At 35.3% G+C, this 14,395-nt stretch overlaps 1 protein-coding gene across 1 annotated transcript in view; it reads left to right on the top strand.

The window, feature by feature from the left end:
• Positions 1-251: 251 nt before the first annotated feature.
• The window catches only part of SLC25A40 (solute carrier family 25, member 40), a 20,857-nt gene continuing 6,713 nt past the window's right edge, over positions 252-14,395 (top strand). Inside the window, exons 1-8 of the mRNA XM_009572216.1 lie at positions 252-345; positions 2,417-2,476; positions 3,653-3,759; positions 5,766-5,833; positions 7,532-7,656; positions 8,985-9,158; positions 12,635-12,744; positions 13,067-13,148. Coding sequence (XP_009570511.1) covers positions 252-345; positions 2,417-2,476; positions 3,653-3,759; positions 5,766-5,833; positions 7,532-7,656; positions 8,985-9,158; positions 12,635-12,744; positions 13,067-13,148 — 820 coding nt within the window. The remainder of the gene's footprint in view (positions 346-2,416; positions 2,477-3,652; positions 3,760-5,765; positions 5,834-7,531; positions 7,657-8,984; positions 9,159-12,634; positions 12,745-13,066; positions 13,149-14,395) is intronic.

The following is a 14,395-nucleotide window of genomic DNA, read 5'->3' on the forward strand; positions in this document are numbered from 1 at the left end:
TTGAAAGATTTATTGTAATTTAGAAAATGTAGATTGTTTACAAAACGTGGCGCAAATACTCTAATTTCAAAAAATTACGGAGATGCTTGTATACAAGTAGAAAACTAATATTTGCATTATTGCTGCTTATACATAATGTATTAATGAAAATTTAAAATCTTTTTTCCTTTGATTTTCTGCAAGTTTTGAACATAGTCTTGCAATATATTTTTCTGTTCCTTAACAGGTTTTTCTTCTCCAGGGATAAAGCCATGGCTGAAATGAGTGATAGCAACTTAGATAAAACAACCATTATTCAGCAAGCAATAGCCTCTTGTTGTGGAGCTATAATTACATCATTATTTGGTAAGGCAAACTATCAAGCTTGCCACAGAGAGAATCTTTGCAAAGTGATTACTCCTCAGTTTGACTCAGTGTGGTATCTGCATATATAGGGTTTATAGATTTCCATTAATATGTTCAACAAGGATGTTTTTGGATAGCTTTCTCATAATTTTTTGTATTTTAACAAATATGGTTAACTGAAATCTTTCCTGTCCCTGATAATCTTTAACCATTTCTGAAAATAAGAGTAATTTTTATTAACTTTTCATTTCTATGTCTTTTTTCCTCTTGGTATAGTAATTCATTGCTTTCTTTCTGTAAGCAACAAAATTAATAATAAAAATTAATTTCCATACTTCTGCTGCTTAAAAATAGATTTTAAATAAAAGTCTACTTTACAGTACAAGACACAAATCCTGCAAGGCTGGCCCCTGTGAGATGTCCCCTTCACATTACCCCTTCAGTGGTAACATTAATTTGTTCAGCTGTGATGTCTTACATTGTCAAAGCCTTTTATTGTGGGTTTTTTTTGCCCCTAAACATTGTTTTTAAGGCTAGCTTTTTGTTAGCCTTTTAAACTTCTGGATAGTCTGTGGAATTCTTCTTCTGCCTCATAGTCAGTCATCTCACTCAGGACCTCCTTCCCCATGTGTACCTAAGGAAGCATTGGTTGGTTAGATTCAGTGCTTCATACCCCTTGCAGCTCTCCAAGCTCATTAGCTTATACTTTGTATTTCACTTACTTTTTGGCTTAAGCTAGCCTTTGGTTCTGACTTTTAACATGGATTATGCTGCAGGGGAATGTGCAATTTTCTAAGCACGATTTTTCCCCCACAAAATTCCCAAATTTTTACAAAGTAGGATCTTACCAGGAACTTGTCAAATTCATAGTCTTTTTAGTCTGTCTTTATACCATGTGTCCTGTGATGTTACGTAAAGTAGCAAGGAAAGCTACATCAGACCTGTGGAATTCCCAGGATGGATTCCAACTGTGTGTACATAAGATTCTAGTACAGCGTAAGGTGTTGGTATTCAAGACCTCAAGAGTTAAAGGAGACCGGATCCTTTCTGAAGTGGCAGCTGGAAGACAAGGCACAATATGTGAGAGTGACTAAAATGCTACTAGATGCCAAATTTTAAGCAACTGAATTGAGCTGCAGGAGTCACATTTAGATCCCTACATTTAGATACGGAAATGTGAGCCAAGTGTTCAACCTCCTGTTAGTCAATTGAGAGGCATCAATAGAGAGCTAAGGTGTGACTCAGTTGCCTGTGCATAGGAATGCGTTCTCACATGAGACGCATGCTAGAGTATTGACTTAGCCTCTAGCTGCTGCTTAGTAAGGAAAGTTGTCATTTCTGTCAACTGTGTAGGTATTTTGGATACCTTAGAGACTCAGATGGCACTAGCTGCTTGCGTGTAGGCAACTGAATTGAGCCCTCAATCAATATAATCAGTAGAGGCTGGGCCAGCTGACCAGCCACTGTAGTGTTCAGCATGTCTAGGCCTGTAAATAATTGTGAGGGCTGGAGGGGAAGCAATGAAATGTTCACTAAACCTTCATTTACTTTTCAACAACTCTAAAGTTTTAGATCTTGTCTACACACAGCGAAGAAGGAAAGTACATCATGAGTTCAACGTTTTTCTTTTGAACGTCTCTATTTCGGTCAGTTTATTGAAAAAGAATAAACACATGAAAAATGCTGTAATATTTTACATGCTTGAGACCAAAATCTGATCTCATATGCCTTGTGGTATGCCACTTATAAAAGGTTAGCAGCAGAGCATAATAGCACAACTTTTAGCACTTTCAGACAAGATGACACATGGTTTTTGGATGAGCTTTGTGTATCTCTAATATTTGTTGTCTGTGCAACTGTTAGTAAATTAGAAAAGATACATATGGTCACTTGAAAACCATATGGGATTTGTATTTCTCCTTTTTTCCTTCTCTGTTCTACATTGTAAAACAGGTCTCTCTTTTTCTGGAGAAAAAAAAGTCATAGAAGTTCACGGTAAGGCATCTGTACACTTCTACATTTTCATGGGGCATGCAGGGTGTTTCTAAATGACTTCTTTGTTTTGTTTTAGTAACTCCTCTTGATGTTATCAAAACTCGACTGCAAGCCCAAAGCAATCCATTCCCCAAAGGTAAATAAATGTGTAGTGTAATAGAGGACACAGTTTGCTTTTTGCTGTTGCCTTTAGCTGATAGTTATCATAATGCTGAGCTACAGAATGTTTTCCTTTGTTTCACAATAATTATGTTTGTTTCTTCAGCGTAGTTGGGGGAAAAAACACAACACAGCAATATATACTGAAATTGCTAAAGAAAGAGTGCCAGTGAATAGACACAGTGGAAAAAAATCCCATAAATACATACCATTTTAGATAGGCTTTTTTCTGTCTTCCTTAGTATTTTCATTGTGGCAGAAGGCACAACTATCAATTAATTGAGTTAAAAAAAAAAGCTATTAATAAATAACTAAATATTTCGTCAGAGGGCTTATGTGATCAGGATGCTATATCAAAGTTCATATCCTCCAGAATCCAAAGAGTTTTGAATAAGAGTAGTAAGTCTTACCTAAGTCACTTGTCACTTGGATTCCAAATAGATGAAGGCATTGTGCACTCAAAGATATGCCAATGAGTTTTACTGTTTAGTTGTAATTAATAAATGAGATTTAAAAGGAAATGAGATGACTGGTGTGGAAGTTCCATGTTGTATGTGGAGATGAATATTTGCAGTCACACTTGCTGTAAATCAGGAAAAATACTTGTCCCTTCTATCCTGGTTTTTTAGCAAATTCTAAACCCTCTAGAAATCTGAAAATGTGAAGCTCAAAGTATGTTTTTGTAGTGGCAATAATATTTTATCAAACAGGTTCAAAGTACATGATGTAGAAGAAATCAAAAACAAGTAGAGAGGATGATCTAGTATAAATACAGTCTAACCTAAGATATAATACCTTCACGTGTAATGTGGATGCTGAGGCTACTTAATAAAAGATTTAAAAGTCTGAAAGATGTTCACATAGTTACATACAATAGTGACGTTCAGGTCCTGTGTTGTTTTTAGCCTTCGGCAGATGGTAAACATGTCTCCTGGAGCCTGTGAGGGCAGTTTCATTTAGTCTGGCACTGAGGAGTACATCTGTTCCCTCTTTCCTTTTACCTATTTTGTTGTCGTTGACTTTCCAAGATTATTTTGCTCCTGTTTGTCTAACCAGAGATAAATCTATGTTGCCATTATAACAAATTTGAAATTGCTGCTGCTAAGGACAATCTTACAAGCATTAACTATATTCTTACACACCATTTTATTAGGAAAGTGTTTTGTATACTCGAATGGCCTTATGGATCATATATGTTTTTGTGAGGATGGGGACAGCAAAGCCTGGTATAAAAAAACTGGGCATTTCAAAGGGACGTTGGTAAGAACATTTTATATTTATATAAAACTGTACATTGAAAACATTTAAAATGGCATCCTGCAAATTTATTGGGTTTTTTTTAACTTCTGGTAGAATCTGTTATCATTTGAGAGGGTGTTTGTGTGGTTACACTGTGTAATTTATATGGTGATTAATGATAATGATTAATTTCTACAAGGAAATACATGTTCCTTCCTTTAAGACGAACAAGGGGGCAGCTGCACGGCTTTCCTCACAGGATACTGGCTCTGTGGTTTTATTTTCCCCACTTGAGCTATATTACCAATAGTCGCTGATTGCAGGTACTGATTTTCTGTACTTGCTTACCTCTGTTCAGTCCACCGATCTCCCAGTATGCTCCTGAGCTGAACTAACAATGCAGATAGTGTTTTAAAGTTAAGTTCATGTGTCAAGTTCTGGATCCACTGAAACTTGTAGGACTAGTATTTTACCCAGACATTTGAAGCAGACTTGCTGTCGGGAACTGTGATGCTGCTTCAGCAGCAGATTTTTCAGAATTAAACTTTTGAGAAGAATGAACTGCTCATGCAGGAGGTTTCTTGAGCAATTTTACAGTGTTAATTTCTTTAAAAAATTAATAACTTAATAAGTTTGAATTTTTCAATTAACTTTACATACAATTTTTAGAAAGTCGCTTAGTTTTCTAATTGACGTGATTTTATACCCATTTTTGCTGTGACAAGGTAATTCATGAAGAAGAATGACTTATCATATCGCTAAATCTCCTTTCATTTCTTTAAAAAAACAGTGCTGGACAATTGTGCAGTAAAGAAAATTGTAGTAGACATGATAGGTTGCCAGTGATAAGACTGTACAAATGTTTTGCTGTATTTGCCCATATAATTAGGTACATAAGTATGCTGCTCAGTCACGGGATTTAGTTACGTCCTTTCTCCAATCTTTTATCTGTACCTTCCTGGATTGTAAATTTGCTGAAGCTGGATTTATAAACATATAAACTAGCTAGTACAGAATATATTTGGAGAAAACATAAAATACTAATATGCCATTTTCTGTCTTTTTTTTTTCTTCTTAAGTGTCTTTTTTGTCTAATTGTGTTAGGACCTTTTAGGGTTTCTTGACTCCCTCTCAAAGCTCCATTTTTCCAAGTCAGCCTTGTTTTAATAAATCATGTCTTTGTTTTCCCCAAGCAACTTTTTACCTCAATGGATCTGTCCATCAAGGCTGTTTACTCTAAAGCTATTTGCCTTTTTCTTCCTGTGACTCCTTTTTGTGGTCTGTCAGGCTCTGTATCTTTTGAGGCCGTGTGATAATGTCTAGTCTTGAGCATATTCTCAACCTCTTCCCCCAAACGATTAAGAAAACTAGGTATCCTAATATTAGGGAGTTTATCTTTTTGATGGTGATTTCAGCTGAATAACCTTCAAGGTTTAACGTTCCTCTGCTGTCAGTGGTCAGGGAAATATATGCAACAGCTGTGATATTAATTGTAAGCTTCCAAGTTACATACTTGGAAGTATATACATATATATATACTGTATATAGTGTATATACATTGCACATATGTTGTCACATGGTTGTCAGAGAAAGCAAGTATTGAAGAATCATTGAGAGTTAATGCTGTTTCATCCCTAGAACTTTCGTTATGTATTAAAAAAAATATTTTAGTGGATTATTTTGGGGAAGTTTCCACAAGTTGCTGCTGTGCTTTATTAGTTCTGAAAATAACTTATTCACAGGGTTGTCAGTTACTGATAAAAACTTACTACTTTGGTCTTAAAGATGGAAGGAAATTCTTAATTTCAATCACACAAATATTTCTCTTCAGCTCAGTGGAACTATTTGTGTGATTAAATATGATATCTAGCATAAGCAATTACAAAATTGGAATCTTAATAGATAGCTTAAGCCATTTTAGAAACATACTTTTTAACACATTAATTTTGTGTTCTGCCAGCTAAAATATATTACTGACTACAAAAGTTTGTAGCTAGTTATTGCTCTTTGCCTGGTTGTATTTTTAGGATGCATTTGTGAAAATTATTCAAATAGAGGGAATAAAATCACTGTGGAGTGGACTTCCCCCAACACTGTAAGTTGAATGTTCTTTTTTTGGTAATGTGTTATGAATTATCATTTAAAAATTACTTCATTATTTAGACAAATTAGTATGTTTATTTCTAAGTTATTTTAAAAATTTGGTAAATTCTGAAGTTAAAGATAATGATGTAATCAGTTCGATACAAAACATCTAGAGACAGTATAATTTTTGCCAGATCTTGAGATTTCTCCTTGCAACTTCTTTGATATATTCTTAGTGGTTAAGCAAACACATCAGACTTTTCATTCTGCCTTTCAGAGGTTGTATCCGTACTGTAACCATCCCCTTGATAGCATCATTGAATCATAAGGTTGAACTGTTAGAGAATGCTAGTCTTTGATAGGTATTTGCTATCCTAGCTTGTTATTAATGACTTGCAATAAGCAACACAGCTGTTTCCACAGACACTCTAGTGTTGCACCTCATTACCCTTAATTTTTTTTTAAACATCTAACTAGAATCTTCTTTATTCCAAAGAACTTTATTGGTTTTTATGCTATCCAACTTTGTCATGGAAAACAGATAATTCATTTTCTCTCTACAAGAGAAATTTACATATTTAAACATTGTTATCAGATCTCCTCCTTTCTTTTCTTTAGCCTAAACAGCACCAAAGTGTTTTATCTTTTTATTCATATTAACCTGGTGCAGGTAGTAATTAAGACCTCTATAATTATGTCATCCTCCATAAACAATCCAAGACAGTGGTCAAATCTAACATGTACATGAAAGTTGTATCTTGTAAGACATGAAGTGTTGCCCAGTGGGAAAGCACTGGTACACTTCTGATTTGCACACAGTGCTTAGTATATAGGCACAAAAAAGCAAAGCATAGTGGAGCTCAGGCCTTGTTATTTATCCTGCAGCATGTGGCATTTTCAATATATAAACCTTTAGGACCTAACTGAACTAAGAGATCTGTATTTCAGCCAAGACAGCTTTTTCTTCACGTATGTTCTGTACTCCAGCAGAGAAGAACCAGCTTCTTGACTGGAGAGAGGTACACAGTTTTTAAAAGAAGATCTAAACTATGGCTTGTTGGTTTTCCAAGCATGGCAGTCTTCACTGTTTTTTGGTAATGGTGGTATGTGCTATACTGGCACAGACATAACACAGAAATGTAATTCCCATTTTATAGTAGGATATGGTGCTTTACCCCTACACTGAATGATTATAGATCTAGCTGGTTTTCCTATAGTCTGTACTACGCTGGAATGAAAAAAGCTTATATTTACTCACTCCACATTGTCTTTCAAGTAATGAGAATCATAAGTGTGGATTAAGATAGAGAAAATACTCTCCAGTTGTTAAATGAATAAAAATTTAAGGTTAGTAGCTATTTCCACAATGTTTTGTTTGCTTGCTTCATATTCAGATCTTTCAATTCCATTCCTTTATCAAAACAGTTCTGAAGCTGATAGAAAATAAATTTTGACTGAGATAATCAGACAATTTTACTTACAGTTTTTCCTAATGAAATGAAAAACTGGAAAGCTGGGAAACTGTGAATTTGAAACACTGAACTAGAGACAGTGAATCAAAGCCATGGGATTAATGCTTTTTCTTCATCCATAATGCACAGCTGGAGATGTAACTTTTCCTTATTTAAGCAAAATATCCGTACAAGATGATTGACTTAATGCTCCTGCTTTCCTTGTGTTAATTTAGATTCCCTCTCTTATAATTTAGAATAATGGCACTTCCTACCACAGTAATCTATTTTACCTGCTATGACCAACTGAGTGAAGCTCTGAAATCTAGACTAGGAAAGGATGATGAACACATTCCCGTTCTTGCAGGTTCCTTAAGCAGATGTAAGTTGTCATCTGTTTAAAGAGAAAACTGAAATAAAATACCTGTATGCTGTTCTCTTGGATTTGTTTTGTTGGTTTGTTGTTTTGTTTTGTTTTTAAAGTAAATTTGCTGTGGCTTTAAATGAGGGATAATATTACGTGGAGCTGGGCATAGGAAGAAATACTGTAATTACCCAGTATTTCTTGGGCAACGTAACCCTCTAACCTGGAATAATGTGATTTATTTTTGCTGTTACACTTTCACTATGTTTGTAATTGGTTCAAAATTTTATAGTTCTAGACTTCTACCAAGGACAGTTTATTTTAAGTCTATTCTGTTGTGAATCTAGTAATAAACATCATTATTTTGTTTAATGGAAATTACACAGGTAATTACAAGGAAAATGAAAATTGGACTTGTACTGGTTTTACTGCTATATGATATAAAGGGACTGAATTTGGTTTTATATTTTCTTACTTTTGTTTATCCTTTTCCTTATCTATTTTTGTAGAAGTAGCTCAGGTCGTATATTTTTGGACTTTCTTAGAAGACTCTGAGGATGTAGTTCCGTATTCTACTTGTGACAGCTATGAGGGGAACTGGAAGACTAGTGGAAAAAGCATTGTTATTCTGTGGTTATGTGGCAAATTGTTCTTATTAGGCTGCTCCAGATTTTAAATTCACATGCCAAAGAAACCTTATCCCATTAACAGGAGAAAAGTTCTTGGGTCTAGTAAAATCATTAAAGTCTGTTACATGTGTGATGGGAGCTCGTCAGTGAGTGGTGACTCACTGATCCTTCCACGAGGTGCAAGAGAGTTACTTTACCAGATATACAGCATGCCTACTAAATATTCTCCATAGTTTAAAATAAGAATGGCAAAGATGTTTAGAAATCAGTAAAAGCTTAATCTCTAACCATCATTTTTATCCTTAACAAAAAAACCCCAAACAAACCCCAAGCTCACTTTCTTCAAGTTACACTTAAAAATTGTAATTATTGAAAAGTAATCTTTATAAGTGCTTGAAATTTTCAGCCTATTTATGTAATAAATCTGAAAATTAGGATTCTTAACATGTTACATGGATTGCAACATGCCAGTATTGAAAAAAGGTAGGTAGCTTGTGTGCCCAGAAAGTTTAGGTACTGTGAATAGATATGGTATTCTTATCTGGAAAGGAAACTTATTTGGGGAATTATTTCAAGGAAAATGGGAGAGTTGAAAGGAATCAAATATATAAAGCAAGGTAAGACCTGACTTTAATGTAAGACCTGACTTTAATGTTCAGGAAATGTTACTAGTAAATGTTGATTTTTAAAAAAAGCCCACATTTTTCTCATTTGCAGTTGGTTCAGTTACTGTAGTGAGCCCGCTGGAGCTGATCAGAACTAGAATGCAGTATTGCAAGTTGTCCTACAAGCAACTGTACATGTGCGTCAGCAGTAAAGTGGCTACAGATGGATGGTTTTCCCTGTGGAGGGGCTGGAGTTCTACTGTTCTGAGAGATGTACCTTTCTCAGGTAGGGTTTATTTTATGTGCAGGTTTGTGTTATGTCAGAAGATCTGTTTATGCATAACTCTGTTAGGCTTTGTGGTTTTAGGTGATTTTAATGGTTAGCTTTAAGAATGACTGAGATTTACATGTTCTCTTTTAAGTGTTTTTATTTATAAAGTCTTTGAAGACCTGATTTTTCCCCCCATTTTGTTTGTGGATACCAGCTAGGATTCATTGTTACATTCCCTTTCTCTATTTAGACTGTTTCTTCTCATCTTTAGCTTTTGCAATGACTGTTTTTGAAGACTTTCAGTAGAAAATTTTCTCTGTGATAGGTATAGTGGCTGTTTCCTTATAGAGAAACATGCTGTACCTAAGTGTTCTGATGCTTAATTTTGAAAACATGTACAAAGAGAGAATGACACAGTAGTGTCTTCAGGAATTTTTGTTAGCAAGATGAATGAGTTTGTATAACTGCTCCAAAAAACATGAAGCTAGAGCACCACTCATTAGCAAAGCTCCAAAGCTGAAAGTCTAGAAGAAGAAAAGTCTGATACAGAGCATAACTAGTCCTAGGAATATTCTTTAAGACAACAAGGACAGAGGAGATCATGCTTTCTTCCTTTTTGTCACACCTCTGCTATGTTGTGAGCTACAGAGATAATTAGATGAGACTGCTAAAGAAAATTTTCCCACTTGTTAATGCCAGTGGTGAGAGCCCCTGTCTCTTTTGAGGCCTGTTGTTGTCACAACAGAGGCAAAAGAGCAGGGGCTCTCACCACTGGCATTAACAAGTGGGAAAACTGTCCTTTAGCACTTGTGGGTCATCAGGCATCAACTGTCTTTGAAGCAGTTTCTGTCCTTTGGATAGTACCAGGAATAACATCTTTGAACATCTTGTGTTGGCCCAGAAAAATGCTTCAAACCTGTTTTTGGAGGCAGAGAACCCTTGAAGTATTTGACCTGCTGTCTTTGTTCTCCTGCTTCATTCTTAAGATAATCTGACATCTAATTTAATTTGTGGTTCCAAACAGTCAGTGACTCTTATGGGATTTGAGCACATTTAGATGTGCACCTGAAGTAAATTTTAAATTGGCTGTGAACCAAACCAGTGCATGGTAAGTGGGGGTGATGAAGATATTTAGTTAAAAATTGCATTTAACAGTTAAGTGAGATAACAGAATTAAGTTATTTCAGCCGTTTTCTTTTCAGAAGAATAATACTCTGTTTTCTTTCACTTTGCTACTAGTAGGTGTTTGAAGAATGTGGTTGAACTGTATTTCCTGCTTAAGGAACCTGTTCCTTGATGGGACTTAATTTAGCCTTCTGTGATAGGGAAGGCTTCTGAACCTAGGGCAACATGCTTTCTCTAAGGCTAAAGATATCAGAATTCATCTGAACCTTTTGCCCAAAGTGCTTCCTGTTCAGTATTTATTTTTTAATTTACTCATTTTTCTCTCTGCCAAATGCATCTTTCTCTTAGGCTGTTCTGCTAAGCTTTGTAAGGGAACTCTAAAATTTTTTATCTAATTCCTGTTGTCTGATTTCAAGTAGAAACTCTTGATCTCTGACTGATTTTTGTCTGTAGCAACGTAGCAGGAGCTAGTGATCTTCCTCCCCTCTGCTGCTTTTAACAGAGTGGGAAGATCAGAGGACTGTGAGGGAGTGCACAAGGAGGAGGGCACTAAGGTGATGCGTGTGTGTTCTTCTCAGCCCTTTTCAGATTCTTGCAGCCACGCCTGCCACCAGTCCAAAACATCCTTGTTGATTTTAAGTCAGGCTCCACACTGCTCTGGCATTCACTTCACAGCTGTCGGGCGCTTCTCTGTGCCCAGTACTTCATAGACATCATGGGGTGCTGGATAGGCAGAGGCACAGGTTACCATGCAGCTACTGCCTTATAGGTTAAGGATTGTTGTTGAAGAGCCAGAATTGAGGAGGCAATTAGATGCATGAGTGAAGGAAAATGTATTTTAAAAAAAAAAAAGAAATTAAATGCCACAAAACTCTGATGATATAAAGCTAAGGGTGTTTAATGCTGCTTAACACCATTTCTGTGTTTTCTGATTATTTTTTCCTTATAAATACTCTCTAGACAGTTAAGATATGCTCCCTTAATGCCTTCAGTCTTAGCTCTCCTGTTTGAATGATGCCCCAACAGCGTCATGGTTTCTGGTATTCTTACAGCACAGTCTGTGTTTTTGCTGCAGTTAGCTCAAGTTAGCATCTTTCAAGAGGAATTAAAATCAGTGTGACAATTTGTATTGAGAAAGCAGCTCCTCTGTGGAAACAGTCAAGCAGCACAGAATGACTCAAGCAGCATAGGGTGATTAGAATCCCACTGTGTTACTAGCCCAAGTGTGAATCATATGCTTCACGCATATTCCTTGGGAGGCTAGCTAGACTGAATAAAACTTAAGCTGTAAATGTTTATAAGCAGGAGAACTGGGTTAACAGTAATACTTGAGTCACTCTTCTAGCAGTGTTGCAGAGAATATAAATGTAAAAGGTATACAGGGAAAGGAGTCCTGCAGGTGCTTAAGCAAAGTTTTAGATTTAGATAATTTATATTAATTTAGAGTTTCGTACATTTCAATGGTAGGTTTTCCTCAAACCCTGAGAATACCTTCTGACATACTGCCTACATTTACTTTTGCAAAATGTTGGAGGCCAGGCATATGTGCTGGCAGTCTTCATGGCAAGAAAATGCTTTGGTATTTCTCTGCTGGCACAACCTCCAGAACTCAGTGCTGAATGAGGCACAGTTATCTTTCAGGATATGCAGCCGTCACTTGCAGTATTTATTTGACCAACTGCCACAAGAAATCACTCTATAATTCAGCCCAGTAGCATATAGTTTAGAGTTTTAGTTAGAATGCAAAAAGTGCAGTTTAGTTTAGCAGACAAAGACAGAAACAGATATTATTCCTAAAAATTGTTAGACTTGCCTTTGGCAGTCCTCACAGAGGCATTCCCCCCTTAGTAATTCCAGAGAGCAAAATCGTATTTCTTGGTTCTCTCAGAATTAAATTTTACACTCTGTCCCCCAGAATAGTATGAGGCAGTCCTGAGCAACCTTTCATTTTGTATGAAACACGTTTTTGTAGAATTAGCGAGATCTATGAAACGTGTGAAATATGCCATAGCAAATAATTAGAAGCCTACATTTTGGTTTATGTTAAACTGAATTTTTAAAAAATCAGTTATGTGAGTTTTCTAGTGCTTGGGTTAGATTGTATTAAGGTAGGGGTTACTTTATGGGAATGACAAAATGATTAGGCTAATTTGTATCATATGAAGAAATTTGGAATATGGAGATAAGGGGAACAAGGCAGTCTGTCCATGGATCATCACAGAGAACACTTTTATTTTGCTTTCAGCTCTTGTTTCTTTTTGCTCCTGTTGCCACAGTAGAATTCTTATATCTGTACTTGATAAAAGAACTTCTGTATTTGACATACAAATGTGTTGTAATGCAAGTTTATTATTTTTTAACCATAGCAATGTACTGGTATAATTACGAACGTTTCAAGAAGATGATGTGCAAGGAAGTTGGTGCACATGAATCAACGTTTTTTATTGCTTTTACTTCAGGAGCAGCATCTGGCTCTGTAAGTATATATTTTCATTTCTAGTACTACTGATTATTATTATCACTAATAAACTATTTAAAAGAGGTATGATTTTATATGGTTCTTTCAGAAATGATGTGTGTTTTGGAGTGCATCTACTTTAAATACACATGGTCTGGCATTCAAGCTGATTATGTATATTTGAATAAATTACAGTGTTCTGAAATACAAGACTTTTAATAATATCAGGCACTTGGAATATCAAATCTAGCTTTAAATTGTCTGCACTTTAACTTAAAAATTTTAATTAAATTTTAATTGTTTGTGCTCTAACATTAAAACTGATTTCTTTTCTTGATAGATTGCAGCTGTCGTAACTCTGCCATTTGATGTTGTGAAAACACATAGGCAGACTGAACTTTGGGAGAATGAGACCTTAAAAAGTAAGTTGCTGGTAAGGAGAAAAAAAACTCATAATGTTTGGAAAAATAAAACCTCGTGTTTGAGTATATAGACTTCTGGTAAGGATTTTAAATATTTGTCTCTTCTTCTGAAGTTTATCTAAAAATTCTATCACTAAAGCCTTTTTTCTTCTCCAAATTGTAACATCTCGTAGGATATTTTTTATCTCCTAGGATAAATACAATATTTCATTAATGGCATGGAGGAGGGAAAAGGTGTGAGTTCAGTACCATTTAGGTTAATAACATGGTATAAAATATAAACAAAAAAATCCAGAGCTATTACATTTAGGCAGACCAATTACAAATTTGTAGACATTTAAATAAGTTATATTTAAATAGGCAAAAATTTAATTTCTTATAAAACATTCAGGTGAACAGTGATCTAGTGAAAAAGACTTTTGAGCTGATAAAAAAACCATGATAAAATGTTTGCACATTCACTACCATTTGCTCCTTCATAACAATATTCTCCTTTTGTTAAATATTAGGCTAGAGAGAGAAAGCACTGTGCTCAGGTTGTGTATTTTTTACCTTCTTTTTGTGTGATTTCAAAGAAATTATTTTTGAGGGCATATTAGTGAATATCCTAAGAACTTTAAAGGATGAAAGAGGAAGTAAGTTTCTTTTTTGTTCTGTGTTCAGCACCACTGTGTTTTATACAGATTCAAGTTGTATCTAAAAACTTTTTTTTCCATTGCTTGGGGCCTGGACCAGTGAGGGACTTTCATTAACTTAAATAAATGTTAGATCATGGCTTTAAGGTAACAGACTAGTAAAAAGGCTGAGTACCCAAACAGTTTCTGCTTAGAAACTAATTTGAAGGCCCTAGTTCAGAAAGATGTAATGAAAACTTGGTGCTCCCTTTTTGGCATGAGGGTTCATTCTCTCAGGTAAATTATTTTTTCTGGTATAATTCTTGAAAGAACATGTTTCACTGCAGAACAGACAAAGATCAAAAAAGCTTTAAACATAAATAGTGTTTCAGTTCTTCCCTTGTGCTGATGAATGTAAGAATTCATTGCTAACACCACTTTGAATCACAGGTAGCTGCCATATATTTATTAGGCTGATATTAACTAGATTAATATATATTTAAAATTTCATTATGATTATCTATAATTTGTACTAGTTTAATTCTTTCCAAATCCAGTTGCTGTTAGAGTTGGGCACTGACTATGCATCTATATATTGTCTCTCTGTGGCTGCAAAAATATTTGCGGCTTTCC

Source organism: Fulmarus glacialis, unplaced genomic scaffold (genome assembly GCF_000690835.1).
Source record: "Fulmarus glacialis isolate BGI_N327 unplaced genomic scaffold, ASM69083v1 scaffold34642, whole genome shotgun sequence".
Taxonomy (NCBI): domain Eukaryota; kingdom Metazoa; phylum Chordata; class Aves; order Procellariiformes; family Procellariidae; genus Fulmarus; species Fulmarus glacialis.